At 36.5% G+C, this 21,539-nt stretch overlaps 1 protein-coding gene across 1 annotated transcript in view; it reads right to left on the bottom strand.

Moving 5' to 3' along the window:
* The window catches only part of ARMC3 (armadillo repeat containing 3), a 135,079-nt gene that overhangs the window by 87,907 nt on the left and 25,633 nt on the right, over positions 1–21,539 (bottom strand). Inside the window, 3 exon segments of the mRNA XM_006903683.1 lie at positions 7,790–7,984; positions 14,353–14,528; positions 14,777–14,845. Of these exon segments, the coding sequence (XP_006903745.1) occupies positions 7,790–7,984; positions 14,353–14,528; positions 14,777–14,845 (440 nt within the window).

Here is a 21,539-nt window from a genome sequence, read left to right as displayed (position 1 = left end):
GCTTCAGGTCCTCAGTTTCAGCAAGCAAGGTTGTGTCATATGTATATCACAGGTTGTTAATAAGTCTTCCTACAATCCTGATGCCACACTCCTCCTCATAAAGCCCTGCCTCCCGAATGATCTTCATACAGATTGAAAAGCTTCAGCTACAGGATGCATCCCTGATACACTCCTTTCCTGATTTTGAACCATGCAGTGTTTCCTTGCTCTGTTCTGAGGATGGCTTCTTGGTCCAAATATAGGTTTCATATAAGCATGATCAAGTGCTCTGAGATTCCTATTTTCCTCAAGGTTAGCCACAACTTATTGTAATCCATACGGTCAAATGCCTTTGCATAGTCAATGAAACACAAATAGACAGTCTTCTTTGACTCTGCTTTCTGCCAAGATCTATCTTATATTGGAAATAATGTCCCCAGTGTCACAGCCTCTTCTAAACTCTTATCTTTTCTCATTTTCTAGTCCAAATGTTTTTTTAGCCTCTCTCCTTGCTGTCGGGTCAGAACTTAATCATAGCTGACCATCCACTGGGTTTCCGAGGGTGTAAATTACATGGGAAGACATTGCTCATCTTTCTGCCCTGGAGCCACTGGTAGATTCAAACCACCAGAGGAGCATTACTTTCTAAGTTACCAGCACAAATTCCTTTGGACTAAAATAATCTTATAGAGGAAACTTCCAGTAATGGTAGTGGAGAATAGCTGTTCATGCACCTCTACTACAACTTCCAGTAATTGTAGTGGTAAAAGATGGGTTATTTTCTTCCATGTGATTTGTAATTCAGAGTAATTTTAAGATTTGAGGAAATATTTTCTTAAAGTACTACTTGAAGACATTAAATGCATCCAGAAGTTTGCCAGAAGTATAATCTGAGAGGACAAACAGGACAAGAGACTTTGGGACACAGAGATAGAAGCAGAGGAAAGATTTTCTGAGCTCACTGCAAGAGAGAGTGATGGCTTGAGACCCCTGGCATAAGCTCTGCTTGAGCTGACCTCCCTGATCTCCTGCCACTGCAGAGACAAAGGAAGATGTTTAGCTGCAGGAGAAAAGGTGAGAGAGGTGAAGCTCTGTGCCCAGAGCAAGCACTCTTGTGGGGAGATGGGACTGAGGCTTCCCTGGGGCTATAGGTCCCTCCATTTAGCGGTTCCTTGCTTCTGTGACTGGGGGCTATCTCAGTGGCCAAATAGGACAAGAGACTTTGGGGAAACAGAGCTACAAGCAGAGGAGAGACGTTCTCTGTGAGAGGGAGGGCTGACTTGAGAATTCCTTACACACAAGATGCTTGAGCTGGTGGCCCTGATCTCTGATCTCATGCCACGCTAGAGAAAACGGAAGCCATTAAGCTTCAAGAGAAAAGGTGCATGAGATACTACTTGAGTTAGAGTACCTGATCTCACACCACTCAGCCACTTCCCACACAAAGGAAAATAATAGAGTTTGGGACAGGGAACTACACTGAGGTGATATTCCTGAAGGGCTGCAGTGCAAAACAGAGAGAACCTCAAGGACTTTAGAAAAGGCCGATTTTCCCAAACAAGATTTTCAGTAGGGTGAGTGGTTCACCCATAAATTGAACATTTTAACTTGGCAACTAATCAGTAACATCATGGAGACAACCAACAACTTGCTTAGACACAACAGAAACAGCTTAACACTTATCAAGTAAAATGTTGCATAATGTAAAGAAAACATCAGGTAGCTTCAAATACTGTAAAAAAACAAATTAAGTCTTCTCCAATAAAATTAGAAATTATTGCAGACCTCATGGATACCCCAGAGTCAAGAATGGCTAGGAAAGAAAGTATAAATGATAGAAAAAACACTTATCAAGTAAAATGTTGCATAATGTAAAGAAAACATCAGGTAGCTTCAAATACTGTAAAAAAACAAATTAAGTCTTCTCCAATAAAATTAGAAATTATTGCAGACCTCATGGATACCCCAGAGTCAAGAATGGCTAGGAAAGAAAGTATAAATGATAGAAAAAACAATGGAAGCCACAAATAAAGGGAATAACTTAGAGATAGGGAACCAGAAGAAATATATTGATGAGTTATTTGAATAGCTATGGAAGAAGGTTCAAATGAGGGAATGAACAAGGGAAACCATTAAGAAAGCAAACACTCCAGAGAAATGGATCCAGAAGAAATATATTGCTGAGGAAAAACTTGCACCATTAAGGAAGAAAATGCAAAAGATGGGGAAAAAATTGAAACTATAGATAAAGATACAGGATCTTACAAAATCATCACAAAACAGAGAAGGTACAGCCAATACATTACTGGAAATAACAAATGCATGAAAGTGTGGTCAAGAATATTAATACTGAAATGGCAGAAATGTCCAACTTGCTGAAAGGACAAAATGTAGAACAGAAGAGACAGAACAGAGAGTCAGTGAGCTGGCAGACAAGAACCTCAATGGAAATATACTTGGGGGGAAAAATCAGAGATGAGGTGTTCAGGAAGTTCTCTAGATACCAAATAGACTAGACCCCAAAAGGAAAACACAAAGATACAACATAGTTTAATTCTCCAAAATAAAAGGGAAGGATAGAATACTAAAAGTAGCATGAGAAAAACAAAGAGTAACAAAGTAGAAGCAATAAGATTAAGTTCTAATTTTTTTCGGCAGAAAACATTTGAGCAAGAAAACAATGGGGTGGCATATACAGAGAGTTGAAAGAAAACAATTGTCAACTGAGGATCCTGTATCCAACTAACCTCTCCATCAAATAAGAAGGAGAAATCGCGTCCTTTACAGAAAAGAAAGAACTTAAGGAATTTGTGAAAACAAGAGCAAATAAACAGGAACTTTTAAGGGAAGTCCTTTACACAGAGACAACAAAGAAAAGTGGATGGACCATGGTAACAAGAAGCAACAAAAAAAGAAACACAGCAAAATGGAAATGATAAAACATGGCCTATCAAGAATTACACTCAATGTGAATAGACTAAATTCTCCGATCAAGAGGAAAAGAGTAGCAGAATGGATAGAAAAACCAAAGTCTATCAATATGTTGTCGGGAAGTCACAGACTGGGAAAAAATATTTGGTAATGACATGTCAGATAAATTATTTATATCTAGAATTTAGAAAATACTTGAGCACTAGAACAAGATAAAGGTAAATAACCCAATTGCAAAATAGGCACAGGATATGAACAGACACTTCACCAAAGAAGATGTTCAGATGGCCAACAAACAAATGAAGAAATGTTCAAAATCCCTAGCTCCAAGAAAGATGCAAATCAAAACAATTATGAGATATCATCGCACCCCAGGAAGAATAGCAAAATTTAACAGAACAGCAAACATCAAATGCTGGCAAGGTTGTGGAGAAACTGAAACTGTTATTCACTGTTGGTTAGGAGTGTAAAATAATGCAACCACTATGGAAGGCTGTATGGCACTTTCTCAAAAAGCTGCAAATAGAAATACCATTTGACCCAGCAACTCCACTACTGGGAATATACCCTAAAGAAACCATAACCACCACCCAAGTAGATATATGCACACCCATGTTTATTTCCACTTTGTTCACAATATCAAGGAGTTGGAAACAACCCAAGTGCTCATCAACAGATGAATGGATAGAGAAGCTCTGCTATATTCACCCAATGGAATACTATGCTGCCTTGAAAAACAAGGAACTCATGAAATATACAAAATGGATAACCCTGGAGGACATTATGTTGAGTGAAATATCTCTGTCTCAAAAGGACAAATATTGCATAGTGCCACTGTTGTAAACTGGGATTGACATTGGGGTTGGGGGAGACTGAGAAATACGGGATAAATAATGTATACTGCATTAAAACAGATGAAGAAGAGAACTGTTTAAAAAGGATATATGATTAAGTAGTATTGTCATGACAGGAGTCCAGAATGAAGGCTGCATAGTAGAGTGGACTTGCGGGGAGGGATTGTATAACAATGGAAGAATTTTTCTTTTACTTTTCAAAGAGAAGAGCGAATTGGGGGGTGGCGTAGAAGAAAAGTGCGACAATGAATGAATGGAAATCCAAAGTCTCTGTAAACTTTGATTAAAATGAATTTTTTTAAAAAAGTGCTGCCACAGGAAAAAGAAAAGAGAGAGAGAAAGACACCAAAGAAATCAAGAACGACTCAAAACCAAAAGGTGTGGTAAAAAAATATACAAAGCAAAAGGTATCTACAAAAAAGCAGGATTGGCAATACTAATCTCTGATAAAATAGACTTCAGAATGAAAGCCACCATAAAAGATAAAGAAGGACACTATATAATGTTTAAAGACATAGTAGATCAATAAGATAAACATTGGTCAACATCTAGGCACCAAATGATAGACCCGCTAAATACCTAAAACAACAGTTACTAGAATTGAAGACAGAAATAACACCATAACAGTGATACAAGACTTTAACACATGACTCTTACCAAAGGATAGATCAACTCAAAAGAAACTTAACAAAGATGTGGAAGATCTAAATTACACATTCAGCCAACTCAACCTTGTGATGTAGTTCAAGTAGTACACCAAATTAAAATGCAATTCACTTTCTTTTCAAGTGCACATGGGACATTTTCCAGAATCAGTCACATATTAGGGCACAAGGCAAGCTTCAAAAAATTAAAAAACACTGAAATTATTTAAAGTATCTTCTCAGACCCCAAGGAATAAAACTAGAAATTAATAGTAAGAGGATAAAGCTTATAAAACCACCAATGTGAAAGCTAATAACACCCTGAAAAAAAATAAACAACCTAAAAAACCCACCCCCAAAGCAAAAACAACACCCTGCTAGAATATGATTGGGCTATAGAAAAAATAAAAAATGAAATTAAAAAGTTGCTCAAAACAAATGATAAAGAAAATATAACATATCAAATCCTCTAGGATGCAGGTAAGTTAGTCATCAGGGACAGTTCATAGCAGTAGGCAAACAAAAATAAAGATAAGGGATTTAAAAAATGTTAAAAATGAAGGAAAAAGCAAAATTAATGATCAATTCAACAGTTTAAGAGAAAAAGAACAATAATCTAATCCCACAGCCTCTGGAAGAAAGGACATTACAAGAATAAGAACTGAAATCAGCAAGATAGAAAACAAAAAACAATTGAATCCATCAATATGAACAGAAGCTGGTTTTTTGAAAGGGTCAATAAAATTGACAATAGAAAAAAAAGGAGAAGGCACTAATAACTTGCTTAATTAATAATAGAAATGAAATCACAACAGAACCAGAGGAAATTAAAGCTATAATATCAGAATAGTGTAAGTAGCTATACTCTGATATATTTGAAAGCCTATAGGAAATGGACAAATTCCTTGAAATTCATGCCCTACCCAGACTGGCAAGGTCAGATGTAGAACACTTGAACAAACCCATCACAAAAGAAGAAATTAAATAAGTTATAAAAAGACTAGTCAGCAAAAAATCCCTGAACCAGATGGCTTCACTGCTGAATTCTACCAATTCGGAGAAGATTTATCACCAATTATACTACTTAATTTATTTCAAAACATAGAAAAAGAAAAAACACTCCCAGAGACACTCTATGAAGTAAGTTTAACTCTAATACTGAAACCAGGCAAAGATATTTAAAAAAAAAATAAAGAAAACTACAGACGAATATCTCTCATGAATATAGACACAAAAATCCTTAACAAAATCCTACCCTATAGAATCCAAAAGCACATCAGAAAAAGAATTCACCATGGCCGAGTAGAATTTATAACAGGTATGCAAGGATAGTTCAACGTAAGGAAAACAATTGGGTATTAGGATGGTGGTGGAAGGAAGTGTAGATAATCATAGGATCAGACAATTTGATGAGTGGAGGAAGGGGTGGGTAAAGGAAAAAGGAAATGATCTGGTGTGAAAAACAATATATATTAACTTTGTAAGGAAACCGATGTAAAGTAAAGAATTTATTTAAAAAAAAAATGAAAACAAGCCCTTGAGAACCAAAATATGATCTTGAGTCTACCTCACCTGTATTTTAAAATCATTTAAAGGATAGGTTTGAAGTAATAAACACCAATGATAGAAGACCCATTGAGTTTGTGAGATGACATCAGAGATATCATCCATAAAGAGAACAAAAGGTCAGTACTACAACAGAGATGAAAAGAATTTTAAAAAAAAGAAAAACAATGTAATTCACCACATTAACAAAGCAAATAGCAATAATCATATGATTTTAGCAATGGATGCAGAAAAGGCATTTGGTAGAATCTAACAATAAAAGAGAATTTCCTCAATATAGTAAAAAATGTATGTGCAAAACCAAGAGCCAGTATTATTCTTAATGGAGAAAGACTAAAAGCATTTTTCTTGCAAACAGGGACCAGACAAAGATGCCCACTGTCACCGCTTCTATTCAATATTGTATTGAAAGTACTTGCTAAGGCAATATGACAAGGAAATTAAAGGTATCTCGATGGTTAAACTGTTGCTATATGCAGATGATAGTGTATACAGAAAACCCCAAGAGCTCAACAACAACAAACAGAGCTAGTGGACCAGTTTAATCAGGTTACAGAATACAAGATTAATATAAAAAAATCAGTGGGATTCCTCTACAGTAACAAAGAAAACACAGAGAAGGAAACTAAGAAAGCAGTACATTTACAATAGCCAACTACAAATTGAGACACTTGGGAGTGAACCTAACTAGAGTCACAAAAAGACCTGCACAAAGAAAACTATAGAACATTTTTGCAAGACACAATAAAATGCCTAAATAAATGGACAGAAGTTCCCTGTTCTGAATAAGAAGACTCAATATTATGAAGATAACAGTCCTACCAAAAGCAATCTACATATTCAATGCCATCCCAATACAGATACCATATTCATTTTTCAAGATCAAAAGATAAATTTTCAAGTTTATTTGGAGATGCAAGAGACCCTGAATAAGCAAATCACTTCTGAAAAACAAAAATTAATTGTAAGGCGTGCACTCCCTGACCTCAAAACCTACTATGCAGTGTTAGTAACCAAAATAGCATGGTACTGGTACAATGACAGGTGCATAGACCAATGAAATGGAATTGAGAACCCAGAAATGGACCCATCTGTCTATGGTCAACTGATATTTGATGAGGAAATAAAACCATCCATCTTCTTTTAACTTTCCAGATCACTCCATTTTCTGCCAATAGCATACTTAAGTATTAGAACTTGAGTCTTGAATTTGCTCTTCAGTTCTTTCAGCTTAAGAAATGTGTCTTAAGAGATAAATTATTCTTTTGTGCTTTACTCTGGAGAAAAATCATGGCAATCCAAAGTTAAAATACTAATTCCAGGCATTTATAGAGAGGGATTGCTGGTGGCCAGTGGTAAAGAATTGAACTGACAACCCAAAAGTAAGAGGTTTGAAGCCACCAACTGCTCTGTAGAAAAAAGATAGGCAATATCCTTTCTAGTGATTTACTGCCACCGCAAACCCACTGGAGGGTCAGCTGTGGGCCATGATACTTAACAACAGCAACAGGGGTTTCTAGACCTCATGAGGGGAAATAGAGATAAGAATTTTAAAATCTTAAATCTTTTAATGCAAAGATTTGCTCTTTAAAAAAGGAATTTATAATGGCCTTTCCATTTTGTTTAATGTAATCAAATGAATAAACTTTATGCAGCAGAGAGCAAATTCATCCAATATATACATGTAAGAATATGCTTGATAAAATTTCATTTGAAAAATACTATATAATTCATACTTAGTTTTGATTTCTTTTAAATCTCTTACATTTAGGAGATAAAACATTCATCAGAGAGATAGGTGAGTATTATAAATACCTTTGTGTCTAGGATCTTAATAAGGGAGTCCAATCCTTGATTGTCTCTTAGCTGTACTCTAGACTCCTTATCATTCATAATAAGACCTAGGGTTTTGAGAGCTAGCAGCTGAATAATGGGATATTCTGACTTGAGGAGTTCTAATACGGAAGGGATTGCATTTAGCTCTGGAAGTGTAGTTCGACATTGGAAATCCTGCAAATGAGCAAATAAGTAATAATTTTAGTAAACTGAGCACTGAAGAGTAAAAAATCCCATTTTCCAACAAATAACACATTTCCATTTTCCTAGAAAATGATCTTAAAAAATAATTTACAAACAAAATTGTTATACCCTCAATCAACAACACCCACATTTTCATTTTAACTGTGCAGATATTGTCAACAATATAAAAATTGCACATGATCTTTAACTTTGACAGTACCTTATTATTTCTTTAGGGGAGTTTGGGTGGGGTAGTCTATGGGGAGTAGTGCTGCTAACAAAAAGGCAGTGCCTTTCTCATGGTTCAAATGTGATTCAGAGCCTTGGAAACAGCAGAGCTTCAGCTATGCTTTGACAGCAATGGAGTCTTAGTATTTATCATACCAATAATTCCTTCTACTACTACTAGATATTATAATATACTGTTATAATAATGTTAATGCATATTAAAACTATTTTCACACTGCTTAATATACTATTAAAAGTTGTTGTTTATCGTGGAGTCAGAACCAATCCATAACTGACCTTCCAGGACATTTTCAGAAACAGTTAATCTCGCATGGGAGGAAACTGCCCAGTTTTTCCTATGGTGTAGATGATGAACTCAAACTGCAAACCTTTCCATTGCTAGCATAATCCTTACCACTAGTATTTGATAAAATGAAATGATAGCATAAATTCCTTACTGTCCTCATTCTAATGAATTGTTTATGAAATGCAAGCAGTGTTGTTTGCCCACCTTATGTGCGCAAATTTGCAGCAGGCTTCATTCAATTATGTGAAGTTTATTAAGTCCATTTACATTATCAAGGGTTTGCTACTTGCTAGACAAGGTGCTCTTTGCCAGTTGCTAATTCTCTGTGTGTTTGGAGGTTTATGTGTGTTTCTAGGGGCTGGAAGGGGTGGACAGTGGAAAAGAAAAGGTAAAAATCAAAGTTGTTGCGTGTTGTCCAGTTGATTCCAACTCAGAGTACCCAGCAGTAGCCATGAAAAGTCCCAAAACATAGATGGCTAAATCATGCCATTGTAAATGAAAACTTGGTAAATGTTAATAAGCGGTAAGACGTTGTATTGCGATACCAAAGGCACATGGCTCCAGTGTACCAGGTTTTCCTCAGGAGTGTACTGACTCTGAAAACCCGATGGAGGGTCAGCTATGAGTCAATTCCAACACAACAACAACAAATGGTTAGAACATGCATTTAAAAAATAGTATTAGAAATGGGTAATGGGCCCCATTATGGCTTATATACATTGTGGTTTTATCCTAGCTATCCTTCAATAGTCTCCTTAATATTAAGGAAATTTAATACTCAGCTTTCTTTTGACTTAACAATTTTGGATTTCTGTTAACTAGTATTTCTGTTATTAACCAGTAATTGTAGGAGCTATTTTTCTAATTTGTGATTAATAAAAAATATAAATGATACACTTTTGGGGTTAACATCATTCAGAGGAATATTTAAACTTGTTAGTTGTAATAAAACATATTCAACCAGATAAAGGGCACTAAGCTGAGCATCTCTTTTACAAGGAGTCTTAAACCAGGGAGTCTAAAATCAAGTGATAATGACACATTTAGAGCAAAAATGTTATGCTTTTACTACTTTGTGGCACAAGTTCATTTATCTCTCTATGCCTAGATAAAGATCTAGACAATTGGCTTCATTATCAACTTTCTTCTTCTTCCATGCCCTTAGTGACCATATTTAAAATGATGTTTTTGTATTTTTTTGTTCTTTGCTCATCCTAGGTGGCATAAACAGCTAAGTGCTTGACTACAAGCTGAAAGGCTTGGAAAGATTGGCCTAGCAATTTTTTTCAGAAAGGTCATCATCTTTAAGACCCTAGAGAGATGTACTTTGCAGAGATGGGTTCCCTATGAGTCAGAATTGATGACAACTAACTACAACAAAGATTGTCAGGTGTGTATGATTGTTGTTAGGTACTGTCAATTAGAAGACCACTCATAGTGACCTTAGGAACAAGAGATATGAACCCTACACCATCCTGTGCCATCTTAACCATTTCTCATCAAGACCATTATAACAGTTGCTGTGACAGTCTACCTGTTGAGGATCTTTCCATTCTTTCTCTGACCCTGTGCTTTCCCCAGCATGAAATATTTTTCCAAGGACTGATCCTTCTTGACAGCATGCCCATAGTATATGAGACGAAGTGTCACCATCCTTGTCTCTAAGGAATCCCTGGTTGGACTTCCTCTAAGACATACTTGTTTGCTATTTTGGAAGTTCATGGGCTATCCAGTACTCTTCATCAATACCACACTTCTGAGGCAAACAATTATTTGGTCTTTCTTGTCCAACTTTCAGATGGATACGAAACAACTGAAAATACCATGGCTTGGATCAGGCCCACCTCAGTCTTTACACTGACATCATTGCCCTTAAGCCCCTTGGAGATGCCCAATGCGACATGTGTTTTGAGTTCTTGACTACTACGTCTATGATGTTGGTTATGGAGACAAGTAAAATTAAATCCTTGATAACTTCAGTCTGCTGCCCATCTGTCTGTGATGTTGCCTATTGATCCAGTAGTGATGATTTTTGTTTTCTTGATGTTGAGATGTTGTTATATTATTAAAGGCAGTACAGTCTTTGATCTTTATCACTACAAGGTTCAAGTTTTCTTCTGTTTCTGCAAGCGTCATCTGCATAACTCAAGTTAATGGTTTTTTCTCCCATCTTGATGCCATATTCTTCAATATATAGTACAGCTTCTCAATTATTTGCTCAGTATGGAGAAAGGGTGCTAACCTAATGCATACCTTTCTTGATTTTTGAGTCATGAAATATCTTTTTCTCTTAAAAATATGGCTTCTTGCTGTATGTATGTTTTTGTTGTTAAGGGCTGTCAAGTCGTAGATGACTCATAGTGACCCTGTGAATGAAAGACCTGAGCACTTGTTTAACTTTCATTGGGTATGTATATAGGCTTCACATAACTGCAATTAAGTGTTCTGATTCTCAAGGTTATTTATAACTTATTATAATTCACACATCAAAATACTTTTCTATAGTCAATAAACACAAGTATATAGCTTTCTTGTATTGTGTTTACAGCCAAGATCCACCTGACATAAGCAATAATATTCCTTCTTCCATGGCTTATTAATTTTCTAGCAGTTTTCTATTGATGTATCACTTCAGACATTTTAAAATATTCTTCAGCAAGATTTTACTTGCATATTATATTAATGAAGGCACTTTGGTGGCCTAAGGGGTAAGGAATTATGCTGATAAACCCAAACACAGTTTGACTCTACCAGTTGCTCCTTGGGAGAAAGATGAATGGGTTCCTCCTGTGCGATTTTTAGCTTTTTTCCTACTTGAGCATCAACTATGAGGCAGTTCTGACTCAAAGGAAATGAGTATATGTAGTATGACATTACTGATATTATTTGATAATTTCTGTACTCTGTTGGATCACCTTTTTCCAGAATGTGCACAAATGTGGATTTCCTTCAGTTGGTTAGCCCGGTAGCAGTCTTCCAGATTTCTTGGTCTAAATGAGTGAGCACATCCTGGACTATTTATTTTTGCTAAAACACTGCAGATGGTATTCTGCCCTAAAGCCTTGTTATTTTGCCAAGACCTTCAATATAGCTTGGACTTCTTTAGTACCATTGATTCTTGATCATGTGCTACTTCCTGAAGTGGTGTAGCATTAACCAATTCTTTTTGGTACAGTGACTGTATATTCTTTCCATTTTCATCTTCTTTTGATGCTTCTGGTGTCATTCAGTGTTTTGACCCTAGTTTCTTTCAGTATTGCAACTTGAGGTTTGAATTTCTTCTTCAGTTCTTACAGCTTGAGAAATGGCAAGTATATTCTTCTCTTCTAGTTTTCTAACTTCAAGTCTTTGCACATTTTGTTACAGTACTGTGTCTACTTGACCTGCCCTTTGAAATCTTCAATTCAGCTATTTTATTTCATCGTTACTGTCTTTTACTTTAGTTTTATCTACATTTAAGAGTATATGTCATATATGTAAAGAGTTTACTTGGAATGAGAAGCACAGAAAGCTGTCCAAAGTGTCCAGTGACTGCTAAGGGTGTGCAAGTATGTAAATTTGGATGAAAGGAGGAGGAGGCGGCAAAAAACAACACAGGTGGACAGAGGACAAAGAGCCATCTTTTGATAGCAAAAAATTCTTGTTTTAATAAACAAACTCTCCAACTCCCAATATCACAAGTCGGCCTGACTTGCACATGCTACTTCCCCAATATGAAATACTCCTTATCCTCCAGTACGCTTCTTTTTCTGTCTTTGTCTTATGTATCCTTCAGTCTTTCACCTGAGAATGTACCCAGACTTCCTCCCTCTCTCTTTGGCCTCCTCTGGCTCCTTTTAGAGTGGTGGGGAAGGTTGAAGATGGCTAGGTATTACGGAGTCTGTTAATAAAACATCTTGTATACCAGGTTAAGAGGCATAAATCAGATACAAGCTTTTAGCCCTTCACATTTTGGATCTCAACCATAATAGCTTTAGCTGGAGTTGAGTGCTATTAGCATCTGGGTTATCCATGTATCTTCCTATACTTATGTTTTCCTTTCACTGCTCATAAACAAAACTATTTATCCTGAGAAGATAAGGGTAGGAGGTAGTGACTTGGGATTTATTAGTCTCATAGACTCAAGAGAAACATTTCGACTGTTGAATATATGGGTCTGGTTCCACTTTGGTTCAGAGCTTTTGCTTTTCTGGACCCAGTTTTCCCATCTGGTGAAGAAGGATGAATTATTGTTATATGCTTTGGAAGTGCTCCATATCATTTGGAGAAAAGTCATTATGTGACTTTAACCATTTTCACATTCTTCTTCAGATTGTATGAATTATTCACTACCAGCATCATCCAGGGTTAGATTATACTTGGAATTTTTATGTTGAACATTTTATAAATCAGACTGCTGTGATTCATCACCACCTTAGAGGACATTTTTTAAGAGGTAAAGAAAAGGAAACATAGTGAATTTTTTGAAGATGAGGGCAGCAGTGAGGAATGAAAACAGAGTTTGGGAGCAAAGAGGATATGTCAAAAGCATAGTGCATGATTCCATATGTGTTTAAGAATCATGATTTTTAAAGGAAAAGAATATGAACTACAGATACAGAGGAAAAATTTTATGTGGAATCTGGACTCTGATAAAAATCATTCATTTTCAACTTTTCAATTCCAGTGGTAATTTTTTAATTTGTTTATTTGTTTATGTAAATAAAATAGCAAAATATTCTCAATTAAAAAAATTCTTGTCAACAGTGAGTTATGTTCTGCATATTCAGGTCATGTATGCTGTCTTTCTCCAGTAAATAAGTCTACTCTAAAATACTCTATCAAGTGTGCTTGATCACTAAGGTCAGATGAGTAGGTGGTATTCCAGTTCAAACTTGGTTCTGCATGGATATTAGATTTCTTGTTTCAGAAAAGTAAATTTTATCTAGTATAATCCCATCACAGTTTGCATGTATTCTATCAGACTGCTGTGATTCATCACCACCTTAGAGGACATTTTTTAAGAGGTAAAGAAAAGGAAACATAGTGAATTTTATACATAATAATGTATTTAAAATAAAGTATGTTTCCTAAATAATCTTACATGACAATTACTTATTAAAAGGAAAATAGAACGCAGAGATTTGTACACTGATGTTTATAGTAGCATTATTCACAATAGCAAAAACACGGAAACAGCCTAAATGTCCATCCACAAACAACTGCATTGAGAAATTGTGATACATTCACATAATGGAATACTATGCAGAACTCAGGGGCAACTATTTCATAAAATACTATATAAAATGGGAAAGACTAGAGCATTATGCTGAGTGAAGTAACTCAGGTCCATAAGGACAAATACTGCATTAAGACCATTATTATAAAAATAGAAGGGTAACTAGTAAGATGTTTATGGCTTTTCAAAGAGGGAACGGGATGGGGCAGGGGAGCTGAAGGTGGAGGGAGTGTAAATCATAGGTCACAGAGTTTGGTGGGTGAAGGAATTAGGAGAGATCCAGTGGCAATCAGAAGGGCCAGCAGAATGATGGGCATTGATTAACAGTGATTAATTTTGTAAGACCCAATGTACAAGAATGATTAATCATAAAAAACACAATGAGAATGAAAAAGATAAAACACACCAAAATAATATTTGAAAAAAGGAGAGTGTAGAAATGGAAAAGCATTCACATCAAAAGTGCATTCCCCCCCGGCCCCCGATGATAAATACTAGAAGGTAGAACTGATTAGTCCCAATAGGGAGTTTGTAAAAGTTTTCTTTTAATATGATAAAATTAATTCTATAATCTGACTTGGTGAAAACGAATTAAAAATATTTTACCTGTACCAAGTTGTAAATGCACTCAATAGAGTTCTTCTGAACATCAGGGTCTGGGCTACTCAGTAGTCTGATGAGAGGCTCTAAACCACCTTGTTCAAATATTTGTGCTTTATTGATATACTCTGCAGACATGTTTGCTAAGCAAAGACTAGCAAACTCATGGATAACAACTTCTTCTGTATATAAAAAATAAACAACACAAGTATGCTAAATGTGTATCCAAACATTGCTTTAAAGATTCACAAATCTTACCTTGGTTAGAACCATCATTTTTAGAAACTCAAAACCAAGCTGTAATTTGAGAGCTTTAGTAATAACTGTTCATAATTCCTACTTAAGACAAGTTTCCAAGTTCTAGTTTAATCAAATGTAAAAGTTAAGAAATTCCTTTTAAAAAAAAATGAGACACAGGATGCAAAGTTACCTTCTGGAGCAAGTCGAGCAATAACAGAATTCATGACATTTAACTTCCTTAACAATTTTTTAATATCATCTACAAAAGAAGCAGAAGACTGATGTTTAATAATAACGATACTGTCTGTGGAACATTCACTTATGAGATAGGTACAGATAAGGAAACTTTTGGTCAGAATCACACAGTGTGGGTTCTGGTTTCATGCTCAGAACTGACAGACTCCAGACTCTAGAAAACCAAAACCCATTGCTGCTGGGCCAGTTCGACTTCAAATAATTCTAAAGGACAGAGTCAAACTGCCCCAGAGGGTGTCCAAGGTTGTTCCCCTTTGTGGATGCAGACCACTATGACTTTCTCCCATGGAACAGCTAGTAGGTCAGAGCTGCTAGCCTGTCTGTGGGCAGGTGAGCACATCAACTGCTGTGCCACCAGAGCTCCCTACCATTGGAAAAGGTAACTATCTAAGTTAAAAAAAAAGTTTCAATAAAACAAATATTTCTAAAACACTGGTCAGTAAAGTTGAGCCACTGTGCCCTACACTTGAGTAATTTTGTCATACAGTTGTCATGCATATTGTTTTGTGGGGTTTTGGGAACTGGGGAGGAGTAGTGGTATGCTTAGGATATACTTTAAAACTTGGTATAAATAAAACATATAAGATGGAGGTAGCACTGGTGGGCTAGTGTCAAGGAGATGCACTGCAATCCCAAAGGAACCTGGTTTGAATCTACCAGCTGCTCCAAGGGAGAAGGATGGGCAGTCTCCTCCTATGCAATTCATTGCCTCTGAAAACCCTCTGGAGGCTCAGTTCCAACTAAACAGTGGACAACAACATACAAGATGTAAATGTTCATTATTCCAGCCTTTTTCAATTAATACATCCTGTTTGCTTTTATTTCATTTGAGTACTCAGAAATGCCAAAAACACTTCAAGAGAAGCATAGTAACTTTTGGCTTATGTTCACTTTTACTTTCTGTGTTAGCCTCATTAAGGCTGGCCAGGTATGCCACTTCTTTTTTGCTATCTTACCACCTGTTTTGAGGGAAATGTGTGTAGATGTTCCTTAGGTTCTGATGTTTCGCTTCTTGGTCAATTATCTTCATCTGTAGATAAAAATTAGCAGTACTAGAATTTTGAAAAAGTTCACTTTGGTGCAGCTGAACAGCAGATGGTCTTTAGATGAATTCTTCCTCATTAATTATTAAATATACTTGGAATTTATTGGGTAAATTTTCCTGAGGGACTCAGAGATATGGCTGTTTTTCAACTGGTCAGAATTTCTGCTCTGTTTCTTTAAAAAGGGTTAAAAGTGATCCACCAAGGAAGTGTAAAATGGTGCAACCACTATGGAAGACTGTATGGCACTTTCTCAAAAAGTTGCAAATGGAAATACCATTTGACCCAGAAATTCCACTACTAGAAATACACCCTAAAGAGACCATAGTCACCATCCAAGCAGATATATGCACACTCATGTTTATTGAGGCTTTGTTCACAATAGCAAGGAGTTGGAAACAACCTAAGTGCCCAACAACAAACAAATGGATAGAGAAGCTGTGGTATATTCACACAATGGAATACTACACTGCATTGAAAAACAAGGAACTCATGCAATATTATTAAAAATGGGTGACCTTGGAGGACGTTATGCCGAGTGAAATATCTCAGTCACAAAAGGACAAACACTGCATAATGCCACTGTTGTAGAATGGGACTGACATCAGGGTTGGGATAAGAATGAGAAAAACTGGATAAATTATGTATACTGCACTGAAACAGATGAGGTAGATAACAGGTTAAAAGAGATATATGATAGGGTATTATAGTTATCACAAGAGTCCAGAATGAAGGTTGCTTAGGTGAGTGTATTCGGGGTGGGGACCCGATTGTATACCAATGAAGGAGTTTTTCTTTTGTTTTTCAAAGAGAAGAGCGAACTGGGGTGGGTGGGGGTGGGGCTGGGAGAAAAATGCTACAATGAATGAATGGAAATCCAAAATCTCTGTAAATATTCATCAAAATTAATAAAAATAAAATTTTTAAAAACTGATCCACCTAGCTATGCATATTTGAATAGGCTTGACAAGCAACAGAATAATTGGATTTTGAGAGTGTATCTTTCCCAAGCTGGAGGATATCTTTTAGGCAATACTCATTTTAAAAAATGCATTCTCCACAGGTTAAGAAAGAAATGCTTTTTTGTAAGTAAACCAGTATAAAATTAAAATTTTATCTTAAAAAAAAAGAAGAAACACTTTGATGTTCCAAGTGTTCTGGTGAACTTATACAGAGGGGTCCCCAACTACTCCAAAATGAGTTACTGTTTGCTTTTTACTTCTGAGAAGTATTACAATGCTTCTGTATTGCTATCAGAATAATTAATGCCTGTGAAGGCCACACTGAAGTGGGACTATTTTTCTATGCTGGAAGAAAAACATTTGTGGGCTTTCAGCTCTCCAAGTACATTTCACATGTGGTAAACAAAATCACCTTGAACACACTTGTAAAGTTTGTGCTGTGACTCTGACCATAAAATCAAGAGGATTCATGTTCGATGTACTCTCTGATCCTTGTTTCTCTGCATGATCCCCTCCTGGGGGAGAGGGCACACCACTGCCTTTCTCCATGGAGCATTAGAAGACACTAGACTTAGATCTGCCCAAGCAAGTTAAAAGTTTTCTTCAGAGGATCACTCTGTGACATAATGTTCACAACACCTCTAATCTGCACAATAAATCTCACAGCTCAATAGGTGATTCAGGTAACTAGCATCTCTTATAAATTTATTTCCTTGTGTACTTTTGAGCTGTAATAGACCAATAGAAGACTGTCCAGTGAGTTATTCCAAGGCAGTTAATCATACAGGAGGAGAGTGCCTGTCTTTCTCCCATGGAAAAGTTGGTGAACTTGAACTCTGAACTCTACTACTAGGCCAACAGAGCTCCCTAGAATATCGTTCTGTTAACTAAGTTGTCATTCTATAGCTTAATATCATATTATTCACAGTATTTTTTCCCCTCACTTAAGCAAAAATAATGAGTAAGCTGCTACATTCACTATTTGAAGCAGAATCTCTGTCCCCTTTATTTCTCAACAAAGAAAACTCCCAGATAAACCTAGTGAGTGCAAACTCTGACTTCTGCTTGGCCACAAGAATATAATTTACCTGAATAGTGTGCCACCTGCAATTCAAGCTCTTTTCAAACCTGTTGTCACCATCATTTCCTGTTTTCATTGTACTTTTATTCACACGTACTTGGCTGCATAATGTTGACCATCTAATTTACTACCAACTTATTCTTCATGTACAATTATGTCTAAGAGGCAAGCTCTTCAAATTGTTTTAGGGAGCTCTGGTGGCCTAGTGGCAAGGAGCTGCACTGCAATCCCAGAGACGCATGGTTTGAATCCACCAGATGCTCTGCTGGGAAAGGAGGGACAATCTCCTCCTGTACCAGTCAGATCTAATCTGATGGTACACAGACACACATTAGCAAAATAATAATAAAAAAAAGAAAAAAATTGTTTTAAATAACGTGAAAGAGGCTGCTATTGCTCTTCTTGTTACAAGGATTCTCTCTTTAGCTGACTTCATTAAATGATATGTGGCTTCACTGAACTAAAAACTGCATAGCAGCTGAAAAAAGACAGTAGATCCATTCTTATAAATGTTTAACAAAGTCATTTAAAGTTCCATCTTGAAAATTCCAAGCTTGTTGAAGCATGTAACTCACTCTCTCTAGCAACGAATAAGAAGCAATATTTTACTGAAAACTGCAAAGGGAAAATAGCTCTCACAGGAATTCCTTGTGACCTCTGGAATTCTGCCATAACATCAGATTCATACATACATGTATAGTGATTATGCTGACTTCATGAAAACCACAGAAGATCTAAATGTCTGAAGGAACATTACTTATTTTAAGAAGACTAGCCAAAAGTGAGGGGAGCGCTCATGACCTTGTGAAAGGAACTGTGCTGACCACCCAAAGGCATGTGGTTTGAATCTACCAGCTGCTCTTTGGGAGAAAGATGGGGACTCTTCTGTTTGGTTTGCTGCCTCTGAAAACCCAATGGGAAGCCTGCTTTGTTCACAAAACAGCCTCCTGATCCAGGTATAGATTTTTAATGAGTACAATCAAGTGCTCTGGAATTCCCATTCTTTTCTATGTCATCCACAGCTTGTTATGATCTACACAGTCAAATGCCTTTACATCATCAATAAAGCATAAATGCATATTCTTCTGATATTCTTTACTTTCAGCCAGAATCCATCTGACATCAGCAATGGTAGCCATGCTGCCACGGCTTCTTCAAAATCCAGCTTGCACTTCTCTCAGTTCCCTATTTACTGTTCTAGCCATTTTTTAAATTATCTTCAGCACTATTTTGCTTGCATGTTTGTATTAATGATAATGTTCCAAACTTTCCTCATTAGTTGTGTCATCTTTTTTGGGAATGGAACAAATATAGACCGCTTCCAATCTGTTGGCCAGACAGCTGTCCTCCAAATTTCCTGGCATAGACTGGTGAGTGCATTAAAAGTTGCATCTGTTAATTGAAATAAGTCAATTGGTAGCCCATCGATTTCTGGGGCCTAATTTTTGTCAATGCGTTCAACGCAGCTTCTGCTTCCTCCGTTATCATTGGCTCTTGTTCATATGGTACTTCCTGAAAATTTTCCTACTTTAACAGAAATCCTTTGTTGTGGTCACAGATTCCTTTAGAAACCCACTAAACTTAACTATGGATCCTCGTCATTGCTGTTGTATACCATCGAGTCAGAACCGACCCATAGCAGACTCTCTAGTGATCCTACTAGATAACGTTTTCAAACTACAGAGGGCTTCATAAGTAAAACGAAACAAACACCCCTCATGATATATTGAAAACTTTAAATAGGGTTACTAAAAACATTAATAATATAAATTCTAAATAAAAGAGAGCAGGAAAATTCTTGAATACCTGGGCCTTTAATTGTCTGTTGTCATTTGGTGCCTCTAAGTCTAGTACATTCACAGCAACTTTGTGAGCAAGAGATTGCAACCATATATCATCCTCACGATCTCTTTCATGTTCAAGTCCATTAAAAAGCACATTAAAAGCACTGTGTCAGTCCATCTGGTTGAGGGTTGTCTTCTGTTTTACTGACCCTCTGCCTTTCTCAGCATGATGTTTCTCTTCAGTGACTTGTTCCGCGTGAAAATATAGCCAAAAGTAAGTGAAATGAAGTTTCACTCTCTTTGCCTCTAAGAAGCACCCTGGTTGCACTTCCTCCAAGACCACTTGTTTGTTCTTTTGGTAGACCACTGGATAGTCAGTATTCTTCTCCAAAACCACAATTCAGAGACATCGATTATTTTTTTAACATCCTCATTCACTGTATGACTTACAGATCCATGTTGTTAGGTGCTGTCAAGTTGAGTACCACTCAAGGCAACTCTGTGAACAGCATACCTGAACCCTGCCCTATCCTGTGTTATATGCATTATTTCTGACACATAGGAAGTAATTAAAAATACGGCTTCAATTCAATGCACAGTAGTCTTTCTACTGACATAGTTGCTTTTTAGACCTTTGGAGAGGTCCTTGACAGCTTATGTTCCCAGTGCAACATGGGAAAGGAGATAATATTTGCAAAACAATTTAGAAATAAAACAACCTGACTTAGCATAACCATAAATTATATGGCAGATACAAAGTTGACTAAATTATGAGATGCTGGTGGACTTGAACCTCATGCCTCTGAGTTGTTAGCACAGCTCATTACCTCTAAGCCACCAGAGCTCCCTAATTATGGATGATTGAAATTCTAACTCTGAATTCTGTCACTGCCCACTTGTATGGCTTTGGGAAAGTACTTTCATCTTTTGAGTATTTCTTCTTCCTTTTTTTAAAATGAGCGATGCACAGAAGATGTTATAAAGTTTATTTGGTTCTTAAATTCCATGTTGTATAAACAGCATCAAACAAAAGAAAATTTTTAAACTTTCCTTAGTATTATTCTAAGTAAAGCATGAAAGCAGAATTATTTTTTATAAATGTATTTTATCATATTATAAATAAAGTACTACAGAAGAATTGTTGTACCACCAAGTCAGAATTGACTCAAAGCTTACCCTCCAGCAGGTTTTTGGGGACGATAAATTGCATAGGATGGGATTGCTTATCTCATTAATACGAATGGTTTAAAGAGTAAATGTTGTTATCGTGTACCCTGGAGTTGAAACCAACCCATAACTGACCCTCCAGTGGGTTTTCCAATGCAGTTAATCACATGGGAGGAGATTTCACCATCTTTCTTCCTCAGATCAGCTGGTGGATTTGAACCACATGTCTTTGGGATATCAGCACAATTTCTTAACACTAAGCTTTAAACACTTCCCTGAGGAGTAAATACACATCTACATTTATTTTTTTTAAAAAAATTTCATTTTAAGTTTGTTATTGTTGTGCCATTAAATTGCCTGTGACTCATTGTGATGCTATGTACAATAGTTCTGAACTCCGTTGTATCCTGAGTCAGTCTGTCTCTGACACACCTATCTCCATTGCCCCAGTTACTGTGTAAATCCATTTCTTCCATGATCTTACTCTCCTGTGCTGTCCTTCTGCTCTTGTACATCTGATGTCTTTTTTCAGGAATTGGTCTCTCTTGGCCACATGCCCAAAGTATGAGAGATGGACCTTCAAAATCCTTGCCTCCAAGGAACATCTTGGTTTCACCCTTTCCAGGAAGAACCTCTTTGTTCTCTTGGCAGTCCATGGTAT

This window comes from Elephantulus edwardii, unplaced genomic scaffold (assembly GCF_000299155.1).
Source record: "Elephantulus edwardii isolate Elephantulus edwardi_28Jun2011 unplaced genomic scaffold, EleEdw1.0 scaffold00054, whole genome shotgun sequence".
Classification (NCBI taxonomy): domain Eukaryota; kingdom Metazoa; phylum Chordata; class Mammalia; order Macroscelidea; family Macroscelididae; genus Elephantulus; species Elephantulus edwardii.
Note: the sequence above shows the minus strand (reverse complement) of the source record. Positions and strands in the feature narration are given on the sequence as shown.